The 25,775-nt window shown below is 46.9% G+C and overlaps 1 protein-coding gene across 1 annotated transcript in view; it reads left to right on the top strand.

Annotated features, from left to right (window-relative positions):
* The window catches only part of FRMPD2 (FERM and PDZ domain containing 2), a 68,021-nt gene extending 43,130 nt beyond the window's left edge, over positions 1-24,891 (top strand). The window contains exons 16-28 of the mRNA XM_055538236.1: positions 1,094-1,194; positions 2,768-2,860; positions 3,527-3,634; positions 3,727-3,843; positions 6,651-6,856; positions 9,075-9,179; positions 10,217-10,310; positions 11,068-11,153; positions 12,983-13,130; positions 14,744-14,958; positions 17,307-17,405; positions 20,811-21,154; positions 24,843-24,891. Coding sequence (XP_055394211.1) covers positions 1,094-1,194; positions 2,768-2,860; positions 3,527-3,634; positions 3,727-3,843; positions 6,651-6,856; positions 9,075-9,179; positions 10,217-10,310; positions 11,068-11,153; positions 12,983-13,130; positions 14,744-14,958; positions 17,307-17,405; positions 20,811-21,154; positions 24,843-24,891 — 1,765 coding nt within the window. The remainder of the gene's footprint in view (positions 1-1,093; positions 1,195-2,767; positions 2,861-3,526; positions 3,635-3,726; positions 3,844-6,650; positions 6,857-9,074; positions 9,180-10,216; positions 10,311-11,067; positions 11,154-12,982; positions 13,131-14,743; positions 14,959-17,306; positions 17,406-20,810; positions 21,155-24,842) is intronic.
* Positions 24,892-25,775: the final 884 nt, after the last annotated feature.

The following is a 25,775-nucleotide window of genomic DNA, read 5'->3' as shown; positions in this document are numbered from 1 at the left end:
ACTCATGTCCATTGAGTCAGTGACGCCATTCAACCATCTCATCCTCTGTCGTCCCCTTCTTCTCCTGCCTTCAATCTTTCCAAGCATCAGGGTCTTTTCAGATGAGTCAGCTCTTTGCATGAGGTGGCCAAAGAATTGGAGTTTCAGCTTCAACATCAGTCCTTCCAATGAACACCCAGGATTGATTTCCTTTAGGATGGACTGGTTGGATCTCCTTGCAGTCCAAGGGACTCTCAAGAGTCTTCTCCAACACCACAGTTCAAAAGCATCAATTCTTCGATGCTCAGCTTTCTTTATAGTCCAACTCTTACATCCATACATGACCACTGGAAAAACCATAGCCTTGACTAGACGAACCTTTGTTGACAAAGTAATGTCTCTGATTTTTAATATGCTGTCTAGGTTGGTCATAACTTTCCTTCCAAGGAGTAAGTGTCTTTTAATTTCATGGCTGCAGTCACCATTTGCAATGATTTTGGAGCCCCCAAAAATAAAGTCTGACACTGTTTCCACCGTTTCCCCATCTATTTGCTATGAACTGATAGGACTGGATGCCATGATCTTCATTTTCTGAATGTTGCGCTTTAAGCCTACTTTTTCACTCTCCTTTTTCACTTTCATCAAGAGGCTCTTTAGTTTTTCTTCACTTTCTGCTGTAAGGATGGTGTCATCTGCATATCTGAGGTTATTGATACTTCTCCTGGCAATCTTGATTCCAGCTTGTGCTTCTTCCAGCCCAGTGTTTCTCATGATGTACTCTGCATATAAGTTAAATAAGCAGGGTGACAATATACAGCCTTGATGTACTGCTTTTCCTATTTGGAACCAGTCTGTTGTTCCATGTCCAGTTCTAATTGTTGCTTCCTGACCTGCATACAGGTTTCTCAAGAGGCAGGTCAGGTTGTCTGGTATTCCCATCTCTTTCATCAGAGGTTACTGATAACTTTCCATAAAAAGGGAATAACCAGATTAGCCTTTGATGGCATCTATAGATCTGCTGACCGATAGAGCATGGGACCACCACACATACTCTGAATGGTGGGAAGTTGCCTCCCAGGGGCCTCTTGTCTAAACTTGTTGTCTTTTCCCACAGCCCCTGCCTTGGCCGCGAGCAGCTGGATCGCCTCTGTTTGATTCAGAAGTCAACAACTTGTGACCCTCTCTCTAGGCAGCCTGCTCAGAGCATGTGTACAGGTACAGGCCAACCATCGGCCAAGCAGGGGTAAAGGAAGCCTTACACATTAAGCTTGCTTTCAGTCTTTTGCCATCACTTCATTTTGCTTCTCCAACAATGTTCACAGTCTTTTTGCTTTTCCATTAATCTCATAACTACTTATGGTTGAGAAGAGCCCTTGTTGTCCACCTTTGGCTTGGGCTGGGCACATTGATCTGAAATGTGTGAGCACTGGCCAAGATTCTGAGCACTCTGGTCCAGTGTGAGGAATACCTGCCATGGAGAGGCATGGTTAGAAAAATACTTCATTCATTTTTGTTACAACTCTTCATGCAGTCCCAGAATATCATCTCCCACTACTTACCAGAAAGGGGATTCCCTGGGGGCTCAGATGGTAAAGAATTTGCCCACAGTGTGGGGGACCTGGGCTCAATCCCTGGAAAATTCCTTGGAGAAGAAAATGGCAACCCGGTCCAGTATTCTTGGCTGGAAAAGTCCATGGACCGAGGAGCCTGGTGGGCTACAGTCCAGGGGGTTGCAAAGAGTCAAACTGAGCAACTCTCACTTTCACTTTCTCTTATCAGAAAACATACACAGGGCAGGCGGCCTCCCTCTTTGTCATATATCCTCTAGGAAGGTCCCCAGTGGGACATAAAGATTCCTGAGTCAGAGAAGATATTTATGTTATGAAGATATTAATATACATATTAATAAATATTAATATTTATATTATTTATGAGCATTAAGCCTGGGGGCTGGATCTGGAATACCACCAGGAGGCTCTTTACATGACCTGTGTTCCAGTCCCATTATGGTGCCCTGTGGGAGGGAGTGATGTGGAAATTGTTGAGGGGTGGGTTACCGTTTGGGGATTTTTCCATGTGTTCTGTGGTCAGCATTGGAATGCCCCTTAAGGCTCTGTCTTGAGTCCCCTGCAAGACCCAAGCTGGGGGCTAACTTGCAGGGTGCCTCCGCTGGACTTTGAGGCCACATCACCCCTGGTGGTGAGGGGCCAACAAGAGGAAGGCTTTGCTGTGTCATCTCTGTGCTCCAACTTTAGTTTTAGCTTTCATCGTCAGCAAGGTTGTACAGGCTCAGTTGCTCAGCCGTTTCCGACTCTTTGTGACCCCACAGACTGTAGTCTTCCAGGCTCCACTGTTCATGGGATTATCCAGACAAAAATACTGGAGTGGGTCACCATTTTCTCCTGCAGGGGATCTTCTCGGCCCAGGGATCAAACCTATGTCTCCTGCATCTCCTGCATCAGGAGGCAGATTCTTTACCATTGTACTCCCTGGGAAGCCCTGTCAGCAAAGTCACCTCTGCTCAAATTCTGTCTTATCCTAAGACCAGTGCAGAAAAAGAACAGCTGTAATAAGTCGTGCAGGACAAGCGCATGGCCCACCTGCCTGCCTCTGCTTTGGATGAGCCGCCGCTGGCCCAGGGAGCTCATCTGGTGCGTGTCCCGTGGTCTGTGCCCAGTATTATGCTCACGCACACGCATGTGGGTGTGAAATGCTGTTCACACCCTTCACATTACCTCTCAGAAATTTTGGGGAAAAGCACAATGTGTGGCTTTGTTTCCATATCTAGGATCACGAAATAACAGGAGAAGGAGCTTTATAGCTGAACCAGATGGAGAAATTGTGCATGTGACTCTGAGCCGGGACCCACACCGTGGTTTTGGTAAGAGGGCCCCCGGTAGAGGAGTCCCAGTCTCTCTCTCTCTGGGCAGAAAGGAGGTGTGTACCATCTTCCCTTTAGACTTTCCTACTCCCTTTTCCTGCCTGTCCTTTTCCAATTTGCCTGTTTTCAGTGATCACTTCTTTTTCTTCCCTTTAAATATCCCTAATGAGTAATGGGACTTTGGGGACAAAAGTTTCTTTTTAGATCCTATAAGATTTTGGAGTGCGTATCTTGAAAATCTAAGAACAAGGTAGAAAAACAATTTTTCACCTCACACCATATCTTAGTATATTGAAATTCTTAGTGATGGAGAAGAATAGACAATATCTTTCACCTCTTACCATTTACCACATTTGAAGACCCCTAAGAACCTTATTATAACCTTACAAGAAATAAGGCACTGAGAGAAAGTACTTGATTAAAAACCATCTTTTTCTTATCTCTGATTATGTACTGGAGCAAAATCCATGTACATTGATGGGCTTTAGCTGTGCTTCTGAAAGGGAGACCATCTACTTTTCTCCATGCGTCATGGCAGAGTAGAAAGAGCTGTTTGAAGATCAGAGGGCCTAGGTACAAATATCAGCTGCATAATCTCAAGTAAATAACCCAACCTCTCTGAGCTGCAAAATCATCATCATCTTCTTTAATATAATTGGACTACAGGTTTTGTGATTAATGAGGGGGAAGATGTAGGCAAAGTCGATCCTGGCATCTTTATATCTTCTATTATACCTGGGGGACCAGCTGAAAAAGCCAAAAAGATCAAACCAGGTATGTCTTTTTAAATTGCCAGAGATGCTGCTTTAAGGAATTGCTCTTTTTCATTTTCTTGATGGGATGAGTGAGATGTCTTATTCTTCCAGGAGGGCAGATACTAGCCCTGAATCGCATCAGTCTGGAGGGCTTCACATTCGATATGGCTGTTAGAATGATTCAGAATTCTCCTGACAACATAGAATTAATCATTTCTCAGTCAAAAGGTATGTCTTCATCTGCTTTCAGAAGCTGGAGAGTCTTCTTTATTCTCAGGAGTGCATCTTTACCTTCTGGGACTGGGATTTTAAGTCATGGAGGTCTTGTTCATTACTTTCCCCGTGGTAATGGCTTTGGCACAAATCAATAAACTCCGCAATTTCAGGGCCAGCACAGGCTCTACCGTTGCTTGTCCTGCTGAACGGGAGAAGCCTGCCTTGTTTCTTTATCAGATGCAGCCGTTGTGTGTTTCGGTGCCAGTTTTCTTGCATGACAGGGAGGATCTGCTTTCTGTCACTCAAGTCCTTATTGAAAGTTGCTGCTGCGGGGTTTCTGCATAGCTGGGGGCATAGGTGTGGCAATCAAAAGGGAAGGAGACGGGGGTGGGGGCTACTCACATAACAAGCATTCTGTTCTTACTTCACCAAGGCTTAGCATGTTACAGATCAATCAAGAGAGTAAAGGTTTGTTTTTCTCTTTTTAAGATGTTTTTATTCATCCTTTAGATAACTATACGACTATCTACTATCAAAAAAGGATATTACTATGTTTATCTGGGGCAGATTTAGTGGGGGCTTGATGGAAGTAATGGGGTGATATTAACATCTCTTTCCCTCCCAGTCACCTAGGCCCTCCACTGCTTTTTGGTTGGATGATCCTGTTTGCCAGCAGACTGCCTACAAAGCAAGGCTCACACTCGAGGAGCTTTGTATAATTCCTTCTCATCTATAGCAATGCTTCAAGCCACACCAGCCAGCAATGCTATGTCTTAAATGTCGTTGCCCCTTTGCCTTGCCCACTGAAAAATCTCTCTCATTCCTGCATGTGTGCACATCATCACCAGATGGCTTTCCCGGGGCCGCAGCAACCCCGGCCCAGCAGCTACGGGGAGTGGGAGAGGGGGCAAAGCTGGGGCCGCAGACATGTGCCTTTCACCCTGTGTTTAGAGCTGACCCAGGAGCCTGCCCAGCCCTCCCCAAATACCAGCCGCAGCTCACTGCTGTATTGGCTTTTGTATAGGGTCACTGTCCTCCCCACATTACTTTAGAGGTCCTTGGTTTCCCTCTACACGTTCCACAGGAAGGACAGAAAGGAGAAATCAAACCATCCTTTTCTTAAATTGAGAAACATAATGCAGTTGAGCTGGGGTCATTTGTGACAAGGGTGCCAGCTAGGATTGGAGGGTGACCAAAAGTGGCACCCCAAATCTGTGAGGCTCAAAATCACAGTCTCAGAATTTTAGATGATAGAGCAGCCACAGTGCCTCTGAATTACATGTACTCTCATCCTGGGAACCTGTCACCTGTTAGTAACTCTGCCTGGTCACAGCTGGAGATCCTCGACACAGCTGCTACCTTTGTTGGAGGAAGATGTTTTCACAGAGACTCCAGCTGGTCACTGTGGGCAGAGGCTTGATCGCCAGGAGTTTCTATGTGATTGAGGTGCTACTGGGGGAGGTGCTCTAGATTGGAGGTCAGGAACAAGACAGATATCATTCCCTCAGGAGCAGTCATCGCCATCTACAATAAAATGAGTTTTAATTACCGTAGGTCTCCTAGCTTGTATTTCCATTAGGCAGGACATACGTTGCACAGCTTGACATTTTAATACAATTATAAGTCCTGTCCTCATCTCTTGTCAAGGGTACAGGAGAAAATGAACAGATGCTGCCAACGTTGCCGGAGGACAATGGCAGTAGAATCTGAATAAAATGGCCAGAAATAAGGCATTACTGAATGGTGGCTCCAGCACTCTCTACCGAATACCTTTAGGATTGAACAACTTCTAATCTAATTCATTAAATTAAGTTCATTCACTGGATTTGGGCACTTTCTTGGGTGGTAATGAGTCTGTATCAAAAGTCGTAAGCTTACTTATGTGTCTATATATCCAGATTTAAAGAAAATCTAACTGTGTTCCTTCCTCCTATATACGGGGATCTAGTTGAATCACTGATACTAATGTATGAATAGTAAATACATGTATCCAGGCTCTTAGTACCAAGTACTAAGCTGTAATATCTCTCTCCCCCTCTCTCTCCATATGTAAACATCTTTCTCTGTATTTAATCTCTAAGCCTCACCAACCCTGTGAAGTAGTTGATATTATTTCTATTTTAGATAGAAGGAGGTTGAGGTCCAGAAATGTGAATCACCTTGCCCAGGGTTTTGCCTATTGATTCTTCAGGTTCTTTCCTCTGCTATATGTCAGCTCACGGGTAAGACATGGGGTAAAAGGGCATCAGTGGCCCAGTCTTCACCCGAAAGGAGTCCACCATCAGTTAGTACAAAGCTGCTCCCAGTGACTGGACACTTTGGTCTTTGGATCATAGGGTGATTACAGGTGCGATCAGCAGGGACCCTGGAAGAGGCCAGCTTTAAGAGTGCTGCCGCATGGCAGGGTCTTGGGCAAGATTTAATCCTTTTCACTTTGCTTTTTTATGTTTGAGCTGGGGTCACACCTTCCTGGCGGGCATGTAAAACAGATGGAAAGATACATATGTATGTGTGGGTTTGGTGCTCATTGCATGACAAGAGCTTAGTTAGGGGGAACTGCCATTATAACTGTCCGTGGCTCCTGCATTTTCATAATTGGGTCACACGAGCTCTATCTAAGCTTCTAGAACACATCCAGAATCCTCCCTTCCTCTACTCTAAGTGCATCATCTTTTGTGAGGTGCTAAACTCACCCGGCTCCCAGCTGCTATGAAAGACCTCTCCATCATTGGAGGAAAACACGGTGCCCCACATAGAAATGCCACCGAGACACCAGCCTTTTTCCAGGCTGTCAATTTCCCCTTGGCTTGTTTTTCTAGGTGTTTGTGGCAATACCTCAAGCGAGGAGAAGAACAGCACAGCCAATTCAGGGGTATGCTCTACAGACAGCCTGAGCAATGGGCACCAGGGAAGTCTTTCATCACACACACAAGACCGGGAGAGAAATATCGAAGAACTGGAAATGGCTCAGACTCAGAGCATAATGCCCGGGTTGAGCCCTCAGCTGTCTGCTCTGCCGTTAAAGGTAATCATCCTCTTGCTTCACTCTAGAGCCCGGAGTAAAGAGAACAGGCTGTGGAGCCCAATGGCCTTGGCTCAAAAGTTCTTCTTTGTTCTCTATTTGCCACGTCAGGCAGATAGAGGTTACTTAACCTCTCTGACCCTCAGTTTTCTCATCTTCAAAGTGGAAATAAATGCTCACAGTACATGGTTGTTGAGAAAAATATAAAAGGGAAAAGGGAAAACTTCGCATGCAGTGCCAGGGCTCAGTGTTTGAGGTTTCAGTGGCCCCAGCCACTAATTAAAACGGCGGCTGGTAATGACTGGCTGCTGCTAAGGCCAATGGAGGGACAATCAGACCTCTCGCACTGTTGGCCTCTAGTTGGCCCTCAAGCTGCAACTCACTGGCTTTGCTCTTGACAACACACCAAGGAGGAAGAAGACAAAGGCTGGCTTCGGGGTGCAGAGAACTGTCTGCCTTAGTTCCCGGGCCACCACCCTCCAGCTGTGCTTCACTGACGGAAAGGGCTCCTTGCCCCACAGATCTCTTTCCCTTTTGCTCTGGGCCCCGTGGAGTGGTGTCAGCTGTGTGTCTTCTGGCTCACTCCACCTCAAAGCCCTGCGTCTAGAATGAAACTCTGTTCTCCTTTATCTCACACACCGTGACCCCAGTTTTGTGGATTTTCCACATCGAGCAATTCTGTTACTAATGGGCTGGAATTAGCACCAGATCCCACAGGTGAAGGACTAGTTCCTTGAAATGGCTCCACTTCAGACCACAGTCAAGTCGTTGGTCCCCAGGTTACCCACACTCCTGTCCGACGTGGCTGCAAACTGGAGTTCTCTGTAACCACCTCCTTGGGTTTGTTAATTTCCTAGAACAACTCACAGAACCCAGGAAAAGAGTTTCATTCAGAAACGGTTCAGTTTCAAATGGAAATCAGCCATTGCTGATTTACTGTAAAGGATGTTTTTAATGGAAACGGGCACATGAAGAGATGTACAGGATGGAGTCTAGATGGGTCCTGAGAGCACGATCTGCTGTCCCTCTGGAGTGTGGGTGTGCCATACTTCCTGTGTAGATGGGTTTATCAGCACAGCAACTATGAATCCCATAATTTTAAAATGTTTATGGAGGCTTCAGCACACAGACATGATGGGTCTTTAGCTCAACCTCCAGCTCCTCTTGCCTCCCCAGAGGACGGGGAGTTGGGTGGAGTGGAAAGTTCCAAGCTTCTAATCATGGTTTGATTTTCTGGTCACCAGTCCCCATCCTGAAACTGTACAGGAAGCCAGAGTCCACTCTTTAGAACCAAAGACATTCTCCTCACCCAGAAAATTCCAAGCGATTTGAGAGCTCTGTGTCAGGAACTAAAATCAAAGACCAAATATTAGTATCAAAGATTTTTTCTAGCTAACTTCAGCCTGTTTATTTTCTATGTGCTGATTGTATTTTCTGACAAGGCAGACCAAGAAGAAGCTAAGTCAAGGAGGCAGATAGGACAAAAGGCTGGGAGTATGTGGCCCCATCTTCTTGGCACAGCTCCTTGGAAGATCCTTCCCCATTAGAACTGTTCAATATGGGCAGGCGTGTCTCATCACTGCCACTTCCCCAACTTTTACAGTACCTGGCATACAGTGGGTGCTCAATGAAGGTTATGATTGGAAGGGTGACTCAACATATCATGCCTGTCACAGCAGAGAGCAGAATGCCTGGGATGAGGTCGATGATTTTCTCTTCTGTCCTTCCCTCACGCGTTCACTCACTGTAGAGTAGAGACCCATGCAGCTACTCTCGCTCGAGATGGCTGAAGATCCTGCTGAGGTTTTCTTCTGCTGGGGCAGCTGCTATGTGTCTGGTATCCAGCATGCCCTCACTTGAATGGTGTCGTGTGTGTAGGAAGTGTCTGAATGACTTCAGTTCTCATAACAATATTTGCATCTCAAGTAGAAACAGAAGGGAATCGACTGAGTCCTTGTTAGGTGTCAGGCATCATTCATACTCACTGTTAGAAGGAGATCTCTCATTCCAGTCTTGTGGGTTGGGAAACAGGCTGGAGAGACCAGGAGACAAGTCCAAGTTTCATGTAAGGAATCCTCTGTTGGCCCAACCCTGAAACTTACGATTTTTTTAGTGTACAATTTTTTTTTCTCTATCTCCTGAGAGTGAGGGTAAGAGATGCCATCTGCTTAGGCAGGGCCAGTGTCTTAACACCTTCTCTCTTTCTGTTTGTTTGTGGCAGGGTGCTTGTTCTTCCTGTCCTCCATCACCTTCAGAAACTAATGCCAGTGAAATTTACTTTGTGGAGCTGGTTAAAGAAGATGGGACACTTGGATTCAGCGTGACTGTAAGAATTTCTAAGAGAGTTTGAAAAGTAAATAGTTGAAAGATGTTCATCTGGAGCCTTGGTGGGCATTGCACTCATATGCCAATCTCTAATAACCCAGTGCCCATTGGGTACAAGCAGTATACCAGAAGTGATGAACCAAGGAAATCTGTGGGAGCCTCAGTGAGGAATAGGAAGGTGAAACTGGGGGACTAATGACAAACTTGGGATGAGCAGACACTCCAAGGAGCACGGTTGGAATTAAGGTTACTCTGGACAATAAGGAGAGGGTGGCAGGGTGGGATTCAGGGACACAAGCCAAAGATGGGTGGGGTTGTCTCCAGTCATCCACAGCAGGGGCCTCATGCTCCTATGTCCAAGGTCAAGACAAAGTCAGGTTGGCAAGACTTCTATTCAGGATGGACACTGCATTTGATTCCTGAGCTCCATCTGGCGGACCCTGGAGGAGTGAGGATAAAATTGTACATAAATGATATAACCCCACTGAATCTTTATATGTAAGTACATACATGCATGGAAAAACTAGAAGAAAAAGGGTTAGATCTTTGTCTAGTGTTGGTATGGACCTTAGTGATCTATTGTTAAGTTAAAAAAACAGTAAATTGCAGAACGCTGTGTAGTTGAATTCTACCTTTGCATACACAGATCAACACACAAGCATATGGGACAGGCCAGGCACCAGCCTTTTGGATCATAGCTGTATCCACTTTTGCTGTTCTCTGCTTATGGAGACACAAAGTGGTACATTGATATGATTCATTTCTGAGCATCTTCCATGGGCCAGTGCTGGGCTGGATACAGCACAAATCTCTCATCCAGCTCATATTGTTATACTTCTTATGAGCATCTCACCTTCCTGCTCACGGGATAATATAGCCTAAACGAACAAGTGAATATATAAGATGGTGTCACATAAATAGGACGTGATAGGTAGAGTTGCACGGCAGATGGGGGCTCTCTGAGTCAGGGAGGTTGGGGAAGCCCCTTTAGGAGGGGAGCAAATGGCTGGTGTGTTTTTTTCTTATTCTATTTTCCAGGGAGGAATTAACACAAGTGTGTTCTGTGGAGGTATCTACGTGAAATCCATCGTTCCCGGAGGGCCAGCTGCCAAGGAAGGGCGGATCCTGCAGGGTGAGGGATGGGCTCTGCATTCTGTGGTGTGAGGATCCCTGGCCTGGGGGTTGCAGCCTGCAAGGCTTGCCCAACTCTCACTCTTTCTCCTGTGCAAATGATTGTTTCTCTAGCGCTCAGCCTCTTCACCTGGAAAAGCCCACCTACCTGACATGTAACATGGGGCTCAAAATACTTGGGAAACACAGATGATTTAAAAATATGAGATTTTTAAATAAGCTTGTGGCCATTTGGCTTTCATGGGAGTAGTGCTCCAGCAAGCCTCCTATCTGCCCTTCCTCAAGCCCATTGCTCTGAAGGAAGGGGGAGAGTTTTCACTGCTCTCCAAAATGGCCAGAATGGAGCTAAAAAATGCACTGAGATCTTACCTACATACATTTCCACTAGAATTTCAGTGTCCCTGGCATCAACTGGGTCTCCCTGACCTTTTTTTGAAATAAAAAATATCCTGGAGATATGAATGTTACCTGTAAGAGACTTGCAAAAACTTTCAAAAATAGTCTCATGGGAAGTTGAGAAAAAGGACAAGGCCATGCTTGTTAGTTGGCTTAACTACTCTGAGCCAATGACAGAAGTTTCTGGACCACTGAGTGTGGAGGTGTTCACAAGGGGCCAGTACTCAGGCCTAGTTGGGGCTCCTCCCAGCTTAGCTCCCTGTTCCTCCTTGAGGCTGCATGGAGAGGTGCTGGGCAGGGTCTCCCCAGAGTCCTTCCTGCAGCTTGAGGAGCTCGGGGACATGACGTCTTCCCCCTCCCAGGTGACCGGCTCTTGCAGGTGGATGGAGCGAGTCTGCGCGGCCTCACCCACAAGCAGGCCGTGCAGTGCCTCAGGAGCTCTGGACAGGTGAGTGCAGCGTTGCTGGTTACTGTGGAGCTTCCCATCCCTCCAGAGATTTCCTGGCAACATCGGAAGCTGCAGTTGCCTCTGGGTGCGAGAGGGGTAGGCAGGAAACAAATGAGACTTTCTTTTCTGTTTGCTTTTTTTTTTTCCTTTCACATCTACCATTTAGCAGCACTTTTCCCTGGAGGTGTCAAAGTCAGGAGGGAGCAGGCAGATGTTCCCAGGCAGGGAAGCTCACCTCCCATAGAGAGCCCTGAAAATCTTACTGTCACTTGCCTAGAGTCTGGAATCAGACAGATGGACTGAGCTGATGAAGTGAAGGGATTTCTCCTGCCTGGCTCCGGCCGTCCTCTCATACCCTCAGCTCCAGCCATAGCTGGCCAATGCCTCCATCTGCTCTCAGGGCCTCTCACCACTGGCCTTGGCATGCACTGACACCCTAGCACACCCCAGGTTCGTGGCAGTCCCATCATCTTCTGTAATCATAGGACACACTGTCTGGGGGCCCTTTAACGACAATGACGTAGAAATCAGGATGCACAGAGCATTAACTTCAAAGTTCTCTTTCTGTGCAGTATCCAGGCAGCATCTGGATGTTATTGTTCTCTGTCCCATCCTCCACCTGGGAGTGGGAGCTTCTGCTTGCCACAGTGTCCTAAGCTAGAGAACTGGGGCCTCCCTCTTGGCAACTGAGCAATTGGCAGAAATGCAGAGAACCCCTAGGACCCCCACTGGCAAATAGAGGCAAGGAAGGGCCTCCTTCTGCTTACTTGCCCAAAGCATTCTTCTAGTTTGTGATGAGATTTACTTGTCTTGGTGACCATGGTTGACATATCTTGAAAACAGAGTCATCATTTATTAGTATTCTGTATTCTTTGGAACTTTGCTAATGGGCGTGCTCAGAGAATGTATTTGGCCAACCTACTAGCGGTGATGACAGGTGGCAACTGTCACTCTGGGGTCACAGGCTTGGTGCTGAATGACCATTGCTGCAGGAGGGTGTTGGCAGGGTTGGGTTCCCTGAGTGGAAGCTTAGAATCAAGAGCTTCCAGGTGATGGGGTCATGCTCTGGGTAATGGGAGCATATGGTGTCGGGGAGGAGGGTGGGAAACTGAACCAGAAATAAAGGGGGAGGCTGGATGGACATAAGCCACCTGGGATACTGTCCCAAGGGGTTGAATTTTAGGTGATGGAAAACACTGGAGACTTTTAATCAAGAGTGTTGCATGTTCAACTCTTGTCTTATTTTAATCCACCAACAACCTTGAGGGGAATGGACTGAAGGAAGAGGAGATAGGGTCCAGGACATCAAGTGGGAGGGCACTTGCTCCAGTTCAGCTGGCCATTGGCAACAGGAGAGGGAATGGAGAAGGGAACATTGTGGGGGATGTTTCTGGTGGAGAACATGCAAGCCTTGGAAGCCAGATGTGTATTTGGAAGGTGGAGGGAAAAGAGTTGGGCTACTGCAAGAGTGGCCCCTGGGAGGTTAGCTGAGGGACAGGTCTGGGTTCTGAGAGAGCAAAGGCAAGAATAGGAGTGTTTTAGGCAGAATGAGGAGGGGGTAGGGAGGGAGAGCAAGACAAAGAAGATGATTTGGACTTGAATATACTGAAATGGAAGTACATGCATTACTCCCAGGATCATTTGTCCAATAGACAGTTGGAAATGTGGCTCTGGACCCCAACAAATAGGCTAGATTGGAGATTTTGATTTGAGATTCAAATGAGGCAGCTACTAGTACCAAAAAAATTATGAAGCATTTGCAGTGTGGAGGGAGAGCCTCCTGGTTTCCATATGAGGTGTAAATTGAGTTCATCCACCCACACTTCTAGGTTGCAAGACTGGTCTTAGAGAGAAGAGGCCCCAGGATTGCACAGCAGTGTCCTTCTGCTAATGACAGGATGGGAGAGGAGTGCACGGCTGTTTCCTTGGCAACAGTCTTGCCTGGAAGGCCCGCAAGCAGGGTCTCGGCGACAGATGGTGAGAGGAGAGAGAGTCGAGTGGTACTATTGTCATGTCATCCTGCGCTGCTTTTGAATTGTCATCTCCAAAGGGAAAGCAGGAAGGCTTCATCTGGGTTCTCAAAAGATAATGAGCAGTGGTGGTTATAATGGGGCCGACTTTCTGATGTGATGGAAGGCAACCTAATGAAATATTTCTAGGGAAAAAAATTCATTGTCCAAAATATGATGACCAGGTATAATTCTGCCCCAAAGCCTTCTGAGGTTTTCTGATCAGCTGCTGGAATGCTTGTGTATAAGTGTTTGGGGTTGAAATTGAAATGAAAGGGTCATGCCTTTTCTGATCAAATGTCCATATTTCAGCCAAGATTTTTGTGGCAAAATCTGAGGAATGCGGAGGTGGGTGAGGAGAGGAAGGTGCTCAGAAACCTAGCCTAGTTATTAGCATTTAAAAAAGCAAACCCACGATCAGTTTACGGGGACACTGTAGCACATCTTCTGAGGGGTTGCCTTTCTGACTTTCCTATGGTTTTGTTTACTGCTGGAATACACTTATTCCCTTAAAATATCATGATTTGGAGCTTAACCACTCTTCAACCCCTTTATGGAGAGTTTTCTGAAGGCATAAGTCAGGTTGAATACCCGTGGTCGAGGGGGGAGGCGTGTGCGTAAAACAAGCCCGTTTGTTCTTTCATCGTTCCTCAGCTCACTCCATGGAGGACCTTTGAGAAACTGACTACAGAGTGAGCTACAGTGGTCAGATGACGATGCTGCTGAAATCGGTCATGTGACACACCCGAACCTAATTGCTTCAGACACTTTCATTCTTGCCCCAAATCCGAGTTTATAAATTAGTGCTCTGTCCCTCTATTGGGGTGGTACAGGCAGACCAGGGGAGGCCTAGAGACCTCTTTGGCTGCCAGACTATGAAAGTTCCTGAGTCTTTGTCCACCTTGGTGCCCAGAAGCAGTTGTTTTGTCTCTGGTCAGTTCATAGGGCCAAACAAAATGGCAGCAAAAACATTTTCGTAGAGTTGGCCATAATTATTGTCATGGTCTAGTTATTTCAAAAGTTTTTTTCAAGTACACTAAAAGATGACTGGGGTTCTAAAAGGGTAGCAGGAATATATGAGATGCAAGTTTTATTAAATGATATGGGTCTATTGTAGATGGCTATACACTGTATCTTTACATATACCTTTGTTGGCTATCTATAATTACTCTGTCCAATATGATAGCCACTTGCCCATGTGGCTATTGAATACTTGAGGTGTGGCCAATCCAAATTGATAAAATACATACTCAGTTTTAAAGATTTAGTTCATAAGAAGAATGTAAAATACCTCATTAATAATTTTTTTCACATTGATTGCATGTTGAAAAGGTAATACGTTAGATATGTTGGGTTAAACTTTGAAATTACATATGTAGTTTGCATATGCAGCTCACATATTTCTACTGGATGGCATTGACCTATAAAATGTATAATAGACTCTGTATAAAAGTGAACAAAGTGAAATCTTTTAACAGAAAACAGAAATAATTCATCTATTTGACAATTTGCATTTTGAGGCTGGCAAATTTCATCTGTAATTTACTGAAGGATGGATCTCATTCACATCCCATGATACAGGCCCCAAGTTTGAAGTCAAGCTAAAAAAGAATGCCAGTGGTTTGGGATTCAGTTTTGTGCAGATGGAGAGCGAGCACTGCGGCCACCTCAAGAGTGATCTCGTGCTGATTAAGCGGCTCTTCCCGGGGCAGCCGGCGGAGGAGAACGGGGCCATCGCAGTTGGTGACATTATCCTGGCTGTGAATGGAAGGTCCACGGAAGGCCTGGACTTCCAGGTGGGAGGACGTGAGGGATGCAGTCCTGTTTGTGGACTAAGGTTTGTGGGGACATTCCTTTCAGGGCCACCCACCCTCAGTGAGGAATACTGTGGGCTCCTGGAGATCACAATCTGGAGTCTGAGCTTGAATCACATAAAGAGAGAAACTGGCAGAACATCCTCATGTTAAAATTTTCATCTCAATTCTGAAGAATCTGACCTTGAGTAAGCCTTGTTTCGAGTTAGGTTTGTAATGAAACTCGAGATAAAACTCCGACTTCTGTGCTAAAGGTCTCCTAACACTCACTCCCAGAGGTGGGCGTGAAGTTTCAGTGGGCCACGGTAGGTCCTTTTCTGCGCTCTTTCCCATTTCTCTATTAAATTTACAGCTTTAACATGTAGAGTTGTATAGGTTGTTGTGTTTATGATAAAAAAAACATAATAAAAAAGAAAGTAAAAAGTGGACACTAAAGGAGAAGAGGGCAGCAGAGGATGAGCTGGTCAGATGGCATCATGGACTCAATGGACATGAATCTGAGTGAACTCCAGGACATAGTGAAGGACAGAGAAGCCTGACGTGCTGCAGCCCATAGGGTCACAAACAGCTGGACACGACTTAGTGACTGAACAATAACAATGATGTTTATGGCATAATAGCTCAGTGAAATATTGTACATATCAGTCAAGGTCCTGGCAGAAATTGGACCATTTGAGAAAGCTTAATAAAGGTGTAGAGGTTGTTGGGAAACTCAAGGGAAAGTATAGAGCCCTGGGGCTGAGAGCAGAGGATGCAGTTATCGACCCTCTCCCCCAAGTCCAGAGGGAGTGGGTAGAAGCAGTTACCAAAGTGCAGAAACTGAGTGAGCTGGGTGAAGTAGACTCGCTGACATGAGCTATGAAATTAGCTGAGAGATATCATGATTCCATGATAACTGCATGGGCAGGAAAGCCAACCTGGACGTCCCCTTCTTCCTCAGATCTGACCCCTGCTCACCCACTCGTTGGCTGAACCCAGCAGAAAGCTTCTCTGTAGCCCACGATGCAGGTCCATCTCCAGGGCACAGAGCAAGGCTCATGAAGGAGGGATGGGGAAGGGTGGAGAATCCTCGGAACAAGATTAGAGGGGGGATGTCTCCATCCGCCCTGCATCCTTCATCTGATCCAGGAACTGTCCTCTGAGAACTGCTGCTGGGCCAGCAACAGTTCCAACAGGAACTGGAAACACACAGACGGACAGTGTGTAGGGTCTCAGAGCTCATGGGGCTGGTGGGATAGACAAGAACAACACTCACTGCGGGAAATAAATGAGAGAGAAAAGCCCCGCTCCACTGCTTGCACAGGGAGTGGGAAGGAGCCCCCTCTGTGGCAGTCCTTTGTAGCTGGGGGCACTGAGTAGGATCCAGATCAGCGGTTCCCAGGTAGGGGTGAAGTTGCCTCTTGGGACATTTGGTGAAGCCCAGAGACACTTGTGGTTGTCACAGCTAATGGTGTCTAGTGGGTAGAGAGATGCTGCTCAACATCCTGCCATGCACAGGACAGCTCTCACAACAAAGTTATTCAGCCCAAAGTGCCAGTAGTGCTGAGATGTTGAGAAGTCCTGGTCTAGTTAGATAAGAAGAGCTCCTCAGGCAACCTCACGCTTGGGGCTGTGAGAGGATGGCTTGGAGCAAGAGGTTCACTATGGTGGGAGCTACAGATGTGGGTGCAGGGAGGAGAAAGTGGGAGAGAGACAGCAGGTAAGACCAGGTTCTGGGTGGTGTGCTTATGCTGAGGGTGAGATGAGCCAGAGAGGGGGTTCGGCAGAAGAAGAACCTGATGACATCTGCATTTTGGAACGATTGCACATTAGCAATGTGGAGGAAGGGAGGTGGGTGAGGGTGGAGGAGCCAGGAAGCAGAGAGGAGGTCACTGCGGTGTCACAGGTGAGAGGGTCCGAGGGCCTGAGCTGAGCCTGGGCAGAAGCTCGGGGCTGAGGGTCAGGCTTTAGAGATTGGAGTGGTGGTGTTTATGTGACCGATAGCTCCTGATATGAGTCGGGTAGAGAAGCAATGAACATTGAAGAGTCATTTGCTAGAATCACTCTTTTTCTCTGAAGAAGAGGCATCAGTATTGGCAGATGCTGCTATGAAAAGGCCCTGAGCAGACCTTGGTCGTTTAAAGCTCAGCATTGGCTCATCACTTTGTGGCCTTGGATCCATGCATTTGGGGAAGTCAGGCCCACAGCAGTGCTCTCCAAAGTTCTCTGCAGCCAAGACACAGAACGAGGTAGGGAGAGGAGGGGCCAGAGAGATAGTGGAGAACACAGAGGAGGACACCCCCACAGCCAGGCCAGCCCCATAACTAACCATAGGTTTTGCTTTCTGGTAGGAGGTGCTCCATTTACTTCAAGGCGCCTCACAGGAAGTCACGCTCCTGCTTTGCCGACCCCCTCCAGGTGCCCTGCCTGAGATGGACCAGGGCTGGCAGGTAAGGGGTGCTGCCCTCTGCTCTATCCACATGCATCATGTTCAGCCACCCCTTTCCTGTCTGGTGGGTCCTGAGAAGCTTGACTTTTGCCTTCAATAGGGTTCAATGCCGTCTTATTTCATTGGGGCAGGAACGTAGCTCACCACCCTAACCTCAGTTAGTCTGTGACAAGCTCATAAGGCCCTGTTTCTCTCTTCCTCTCCCTGCTTCTGTCTCTCCCAATATTTGGGTCTTCGCATAGTTGGTTACATACTTAAATCTTGACTGTGAAACTTCTAGAGCTGGGTTCTCTGGCATCAGAGGCAGCCAGGCATCAGAAAGGGGAAACCAGGAACAAGGAGAATGCATATAAAACCAGACAAAGGGGAGGTAAGAATTTCCATTCTGAAGAATGAAATGGAGGGGAAAATAGGAAGGATCTAAGTCCAGCCTTCTAAAACATGGATTAGGCATGTTTAGTCTGGTGCAGAGAAGACAGGCATTGGAATCTGGAAAGTTCAGATTGTTATGTTGATGCCTGTATTAGGTTCTTGGGAGAAATATAACAAATAGGATATGTGTGTGCATGTGTGGAGAGAGAGAGAGAGATTAAGGAACTGACTCAGATAATCATGGGGCTTCAGTTCAGTTCAGTCTCTCAGTTGTATCCGACTCTTTGTGACCCCATGGACTGCAGCACACCAGGCTTCCCTGTCGTGGGGCTGGCCAGTCGAAATTCTGTGGAATAGGCTGGCTGACTGGAAATCTAGCAGAGAGTTGATGTCACAGTGTGAATCTTTTGGCAGTCTGGAGGCAGGACTCATTTTTCTTGGGGCTCTCAGTCATTTTTCTCCTAAGGCCTTCAACTGACAGAAGGAGGCTCTCTCACATTATAGAAGGTTATTTGTGTCACTCAAAGTCTACTGATTTATAGACAACTCTCTTTAATACCTTTAGAGTCACATCTACATTTGTATTTGAACAAATATCTGGGTAGTCTCCTGGAGAAGGAAATGGCGATGCACTCCAGTACTCTTGCCTGGAAAATCCCATGGATGGAGGAGCCTGGTAGGCTGCAGTCCATGGGGTCGCAAAGAGTCGGACACGACTGAGTGACTTCACTTTCACTTTCTAGCCAGGATGACACTTAGTGTTACCCATCACATTTCCACCTGCTGAGCTTCCAGGACACAGAGTCTGTGACAGAGACTGGAGTGCTGGAGGTGGATGGGGACAGCTCTTGGGAACACCTTTGTGAGGGTGAGAGAAGCAGGGCTGGGCGGAAGGGGAAGTAAATGAGCTTCAGCTGCAATAGGGGCTTCAGCTGGCCCCAGAGGGAACTCTGAAGCTGAGATGGCCCCTCAGAGCTGTCCTTCACTGGAGCAGAAGAGCCTGTACCTTTGCTATCTGCACCAAACAGCACTGGGGTATGAGCTGCCCAAGGGAGGGGCCTAACTGGCTGAGGCAGTTCCCTTAAGCGGAACACAATTCCTGGGGAGGGGCTTGCTGCGAGCCACCAGCAACCAGCAGACCTCGCTCACGGAGGAGGGTGTGCGTGGACACCCGGAATCATCTGTACCTGCTCTGTTTGCTGCAAGGACCTTGGGCACTTGCCTAACTCCTCTAGGTCTCATGATTCCTCATCTGAGACGTGGACAAGCCGTGTCCATGGCTGATCAGTCACTTATCGGTCATAACCAGTCACTTTTCACCGAGGGTGACAGTTGGTAGAGACAGCACAGGGACTTGGTGACCCACGTATTCTTGATGCTTGGACTCTAAGAGGCATTTTATACCAACTTTGGTGAGACAAGAGCTATAGGAAGGAAACCAGAGAGCTGCTAGTTTGGAAAGAAGGTAGATGATAGCAATTGTGTTAAGCGAGTGAACAGGGTGGGAGAGGGTCACATTTCACACACTGAAAGACCATCAGGCCAAGGCGCTGGTACCCTGTGTCTTTGTTCAGATATCTGGTAAATGCCAGGGAAACAGTTGTCCTGTCCTGGAGAAGAACTTCTACCAGAGAACCCAGAAGTGTCCAGTGGAGAGGGTTTGAGGCGAGGAATGGTGGGCATGCTTCTTCTCTCCTCATACCTGAGGGCCACAAGGAAGAAGAATTTTCATTCATTCGCTTGGTTCCAGAGCTCTGATTGAAGACCAAGGAAGGGAGACTTTGGTTTAGAACTAGAATAGTTATGAGAAGGAGGCAGCTCTGTAAACATCTGGAGTTGGTCATTTCAGGCAGGAGGAATAGCAAGTGCAAAGGCTCTGAGACAGGAAAGACCTAGATTTTTGAAGGACACAAGATAAGGATTGTGCCTGGACAGTAGTTAATAAAGGGAACTGTGGAGGGGGAGGAGTTGTAGAGGGGGTTGGGAGCTGCATCAGGTAGGGCTTGTAGGTTTTGGTAATGTGCTGATCCCATCCTGGCTGCCATGGGAAGCCACTGGGCTGGGGAGGTGGGAGGATGAAGGGTGAAGCAGAAATGTGGCCTCATCTGGCCCACACTTTGGAGAGGTCACTTAGGTTGCCGGGAGAGATGGAGTGGAGCAGGTAATCTGGCAGTGATTCACATAACATATGGTGTCTTAGGCTCAGGCTGTAGCCAGATAGCTGTAAGAAGCAGTCAGATTGAGGATACTCTGGGAGGTAGAGCCCATGGGATGATTTTTGGACAAGACATTGGTGTGAAGACCGGGAGTGAAGTTGGCTCAAGTAACTGAATGAATGGTGGTGCCACTTACCAAGACAGGATGTGCTTGGAGGGAGCAGTTTAAGGTATGTGGAAAGAAACAGTAGTTCTTAATAGCCTGCAAACAAATGTTTATCGAGCATTCAATGGAGATATCTGCTAGGGCTGGAAAATGTGAATTCGAAATTACCAGCAGATAATGCCACTGAGAGCTGTAAATTTGATGAGATCTTCTCGGGGAGGAATCCCAAAAAAGTCAAGAAGAGGGCTGAGAAGTGAGCGACGCGACACCCCAAAGAAATGAGATAACGCATGAGACTGAGAAGGAGCCTTGGAGGTGATTTGGATAAAGGTGGAGCTTAGGGTAAACTCAGTGTTTAAGTAGAGTAAACGAGTAAAGGACATTCTCAGGAAGGAGGAAGGTCCAATTATGTTGAACATTGCTGAGAGTTAGAGATGAAGACAGAGAATTATCTTTTGGCTTTAGAAAGATGTAGGTAACTAGAGATCCTAATTAGATATCTTTCAGTTGAGTGATGGGTCAGAAGCCTGGTTCGGGTGGGTGCAAGGAAGAAGAGGTGGACACAGAAATAGCAAGTCTAGGCACTCATTTGAAGAGCACGGAAAAGGGGTGGATTGGTACCAACTGTGGTACCCACTGGTACGAAAGCAACATTTAGATTTTGCTCAATGTGCACCATGGATCCAATAATCCGTAGTATTTCTTTCAATAGACACCTGTGTTCGCAGCAGACAAAGAATTCTCCAGGGCAGCATGTGCTGACTTGGAGCAGAGCCCCAGCCTGGATCAGGGGGACAGCCGGAGGGACAGTGCCTCCCCAGACACAGGGGAGGGCGTAGGTCTCCAGCCAGAGTCTTTCCAACAAGCCACCCAAGAGGCACAACGGGACCAAGACACCGAGAAACCCTGGGCCACTTCCTTGACTGATCCTCGGGATTCCTTCCCTCATCTATGCAGACTTCACCAAGAAATGGAGGCATCAACATTGGCTACCTCTTTGGAGAAGGATTTGAGGCAAAACTGTGATTCAGTTTGTGATATCAGGAGACTTGGAAGGTAAGGCTCAGTCCATTTGCAGACATATTGTAAATTGTATGCATGTCATTGCTAGAAATTACAAGCAAACAATTAATAACATGGCTCAGATGCTTGCTGGGCCAGGAGGGTTCTGCGCATTTGGAGGGGAGGATGAAAGAAGAGAAACATGAAATCTGGAGCTGAGGTAATCACAACTTGTGAGATTTTGGGAAAGCAAACCCCACCCAGTGGTCCTCCAGTATCCTTGGGGACTGCAGATGGCAGGCCTTGGGATTTCTTCCTCGCATACAAACCTTTGTTCTGCGTCCCTCATGGCCTCTTGAAGCTTTGTGATAAGAAAGAGTTTCCCTTGTGTGCATCATCACTTCTACAGCTAATATGATGCTTTATAATCAATAGAAGCTTAAAAAAAAAAAACTACATCTTCAAAACCAGACCGAAACCTTCATTTTAAAAAAAGATTTCTTTATTTAATAGTATTTTTTGGCTGTGGTGCATCTTTGTTGCTGTTCGCAGGCTTTCTTTAGTGCAGTGAGGCAGGGGCTACTCTTTCCTGCGGTATGCAGAGCTTCTCATTGCAGTGGCTTCTCTTCATGCAGAGCACGGGCTCTGGACACTTGGGTTTCAGTAGCTGCAGCACATGGGCTCAGTAGTAGCAGCTCACAGGCTCCAGAGTGCTGGCTTGTAGTTTACTCTGAGGCATGTGGGATCTTCCTATCAGGGATCAAACCGGTATCCCTTGCACTGCAAGACAGATTCCTAACACTGGACCATGAGGGAAGCCCTGTGATGTTCATTTTAATAGCCATTTGTTTTTAACTTAGTCTGCATTTTTGTGCTCATCCACCCCTAAGTATTTCCACTTCTCAGTCCTGTTCTGAGGGAAAACAAACTCTTTCATTCAGTTTGATGAGTATTTACTACACATATCCAAGGTGCTTGGAAACCTGTCAGGAGCAAAGAGAGGGGTACGGATATGGAGAGAGGGTACGATATTGCTCCTAGGCATGTTGTTAGTTAGATGCACGGGCACAAAGCAGCCAAACAACAGGGAACAATGTTTCATATTTGACATTTTATAAACCCACTGACATTAAGTGGCTCTTAACTGTTGGCATCCTAGAAGGCTGATAAGGGCCAATCTACAGGGACTAGTAGTGACACGAAGTATAAAGCAGCTGGGGTAATGCAGTTAGACAGGGCTCGATCTGTGACAGACAGAAGCCAGGCATGTTTCCTAGAAGCATCCAGATAGAATTTTTTAAAAGTATACTGTGTTGTGCCAGGCAAACAAAATTCAACTGTGTTAGCTTCTCCTCCAAGAGAACCTTAGCTTGCACTTAAAGCACGTATAGTTAGTGGCTTCCCCCTACAGGAGGAAAGCCATGGCACACGACCAGCAATCTCTGGACACAGTTCCCCCAGCTCCTGGGCAGCGTCAGAATTAGGATTCCAAGGTGGGATTGTGGTTCTTTGTGGATCTCCCTTGAATGTCCGCAGTTCAGTTCTGAAGCGACTGCTCCAGGTAACTGCCTCTTTGCTTCTGGCATCCATGAGTGAAGTTTTCTTTCAGTGGTTTAGATCAAAAAGATGACTGACTTCTTGATCATATAGCCTCAGTTTCAGCTCTACTACTTACTAGCGTGTCTGACGAATTGATTTCTCTGAGCTTGAGGCTTCTCAAATGTTAATGAAGACCTCGGTAACTCCAAAGTGTGCTGTGGCCTTCAAAAGAAATAACACATGCAGAGCGCTAGCCCAGAGCCTGGCACACCAGAACTCAACACCAGTCAGTTTTCCTTCTCTTTCCTCAGCCATTTCCAGCTAAAGACAGATCCCAATCAATTGAAATTCCCAGCAAACTGCCAGATCTTACCATCTACCAGGTGGTTACTTTCCACAGTCAAGTGGCTGCCAGCACCCTTGCAAACCCAGAGTGTTCATGGAGAAGATGAAATTCTCCTTTTCTTGCCCTGTTCTCTTCTTTTACCACACTGTACACATACTGCTGCCACATAGTAGTAGGTCTCTGCAAAACATGTAAGAAAGCAACACAGTATCTGACTTCCTATGCCTCTTCTTGCCTCACCTCTCTTTCCCCACATCCACAAGCAAACCCCAGGTCAGAGCTCCAGGAGCAGTCGGGAGCCTGGGTGGAAGGGTGGATGGAAAGGCAGTGATTCTCCCTGAGGTAAGAATGTCACCAGAATGGCCAGAATGTCACCGTGGAGATCACTTGTTGAGCTCCTTTAATGTACCAGAACTTGGTGGTCCAGAGTTGATGATAAGAAAGTAAAGGAGAGAAAGAGGCTGATATTCCTTGGTTTACACAGAAAGCCAATAAAGCCCCTGCACGGGGCTTGCTTTGTTCATGGAGGCCTCAGGCGCCCTCTCGATGGGGTGAAGGTGCAGAGCACCTTCTCGAGAGGGTCTTAGAAGCCTGGGCAGGAAAGTGAACTCAGAGAGCCTCTGTGCTCCAGGGGATTAGCCTGAAAGAGAGAAAGAGAGAGAGAGAGAGAGAGAGAGAGAGAGAGAGAAAGACACGGGGACCAGAGCTCTGATGGAGCAAAGGTGTTTTATTCAACATTATGTAGGTATTTATACTGTCTTACAGGATAGCTATTTTCAGCAACATCCATATGAAAGAGAGAGTTGTAAATAACCACTTTTACCATATGGTTCATAAAAAGGAAGAGGGTGCTTATCACCGCATAGAAAAACAAATGAAGGAAATGCCTGGATTCCTCAGTCCCAGGAGAGGCTTGCCTCTCCTCTTAATTCCTGAATATTCAGGAATTAATAAGGAGCAGAGAATTCCTGACAGATCCAAAACAGCACACAGGAAGCCTCCTGTTAAATGCTTCCTGACAATCACTAACCCTTCTCCAGACACCCAGCAGCCTTGCCTCTTGCTCCTCAGGCTGATGGCTTCCCTGGATCTCTCTCCTGGTGGGGCCAGCAGCGAGAGCCCCAGATCCAATCCGGAGAGCATGGAGATCATTAGAAAGATTGGAGGAGCACAGTCGTGGGAGGTGAAGTGTGGACAGCCAGGCGTGGCCCTGCTGTCACCTGCCTCTTGGCAGGGAAGCTGGCGCAGGGAAGGTGGCACAGGGAAGGTGGCACAGGGAAGGTGGCACAGGTTGGCTGCCTAGGGGGTTGGGGGAGGGGACAGAGTGGGCCTGGGCACCAGGCTGGATTTCCTGCCCTTTGGTAAAGCTTCCATGATGTTCCCTCCCTATACTTACAAAGAAACACAGTTTTCTACACAATTTGGTTGAGTAGCTTAAGGTTTTAAACCAATTTCTTCAAGTGCTTAGGGATTTTAAAATATTTCCTTAAAGTGAATGTCCTTACAGAATATAGTCCCTTTTTAAGCATGTGTCTGTATATTTACATGAAATGCACATTTACTTGAACCCTGTATCTCTCATGAGCAGAATGGATGTCTCTTTAACAGCAAAACTCAGGTTGAGACAGCTACTCTGGCTGTACCGGAAGGAGGGCCACCTGTATGGGTGTTTGGGAGCTCTTGGCTATAGGGAGATGCCAGCACTGATTTTAAGGGAAAGACATATTGCAGGAAAGGGAAGGGGAGGGCAGGGGATACTGACAAAACCAACCTGTTGATATGGGGGTGGGTAAAGAGGCTGATAAACAAGGACTTGTGTATTTGGTACAAAGACCAACCTGTCTGCATTTCTTGTAGATTTTCCTACTCATCTTCTCTAACCAGACTGTCTACAGACATTTTCTGAGCACCTTCTTTGCATGTTGGAAGCCCTGTGCAAAATGCTCTGTCATCTTCATGGACTGCTCTTTCTAATCAAAAAGGAGTGTGTGGTGACTTTTGGAAACCCCTGGAAGACTTATTCTTTCACCATTGCTTCTGCATCTTTGTTACCAATGAGCCTCGCCATTCACCTGCTTCCTATGTCATGCAGGGAGTAAATGTCACTCCAGCTAGCTGCCTCTCCAAATAAGCACTTTTGCAATGCTCAGAAAAGGACCTGATATTTGCACAAAGTGCTTTGAAGATCACCTGCTGGAGTTGTTCTGAGCCTCTTGCTTTGGCCCTTTCCATCTAATTCTTCTGTTGAAAGAACTATAATCATAGTAGTGATCACAGCCTCCTCCATTTACCGAGAACTAACCCTGTACCAGGAGCCATGGCTGGCTGTATCAGAATTATTTAACTTAAGCATTCCAACACTCCCATAAGTTTCTTGATTTTCCCATTTTTTCAGATGAAAAAACTGAGGCTCTAGAGAAGTTAATAAACTTGCCTGAGGTCTGACTGTCTTCCCATATGAAGTGTGGGTCAGAGCTCTGCTTTGATCCGTGTCCTCTGGCGAGTCCCCCCACCATCTCCTGGACTCAGTAAGGAGCTTGTCCACCCTCATAACATTCTGTACTGTAGCACTAACTACCTGATTGTAACGTCTGCTCACCGCTCACTCTTCTCATTAAATCACGGACTCCTCAAGGTCAAGGGCCGCACCCGGTTCACTGTTCACCTCCTGGCCCCAGAGGAGGCTCTGGCAGCAGCTGTCTGAAGCCTGTGGCAGTTGCCTGTGACAGGTCACGACCGCACCCTGAAGGCAAGGCAAGGTGGGGAGCGGGATTTGTGATCAACCCTGGA

This window comes from Bubalus kerabau, chromosome 1 (assembly GCF_029407905.1).
Source record: "Bubalus kerabau isolate K-KA32 ecotype Philippines breed swamp buffalo chromosome 1, PCC_UOA_SB_1v2, whole genome shotgun sequence".
NCBI lineage: Eukaryota > Metazoa > Chordata > Mammalia > Artiodactyla > Bovidae > Bubalus > Bubalus kerabau.
The sequence above is the reverse complement of the archived record's forward strand: the minus strand, read 5'-3'. Positions and strand labels throughout refer to the sequence as shown.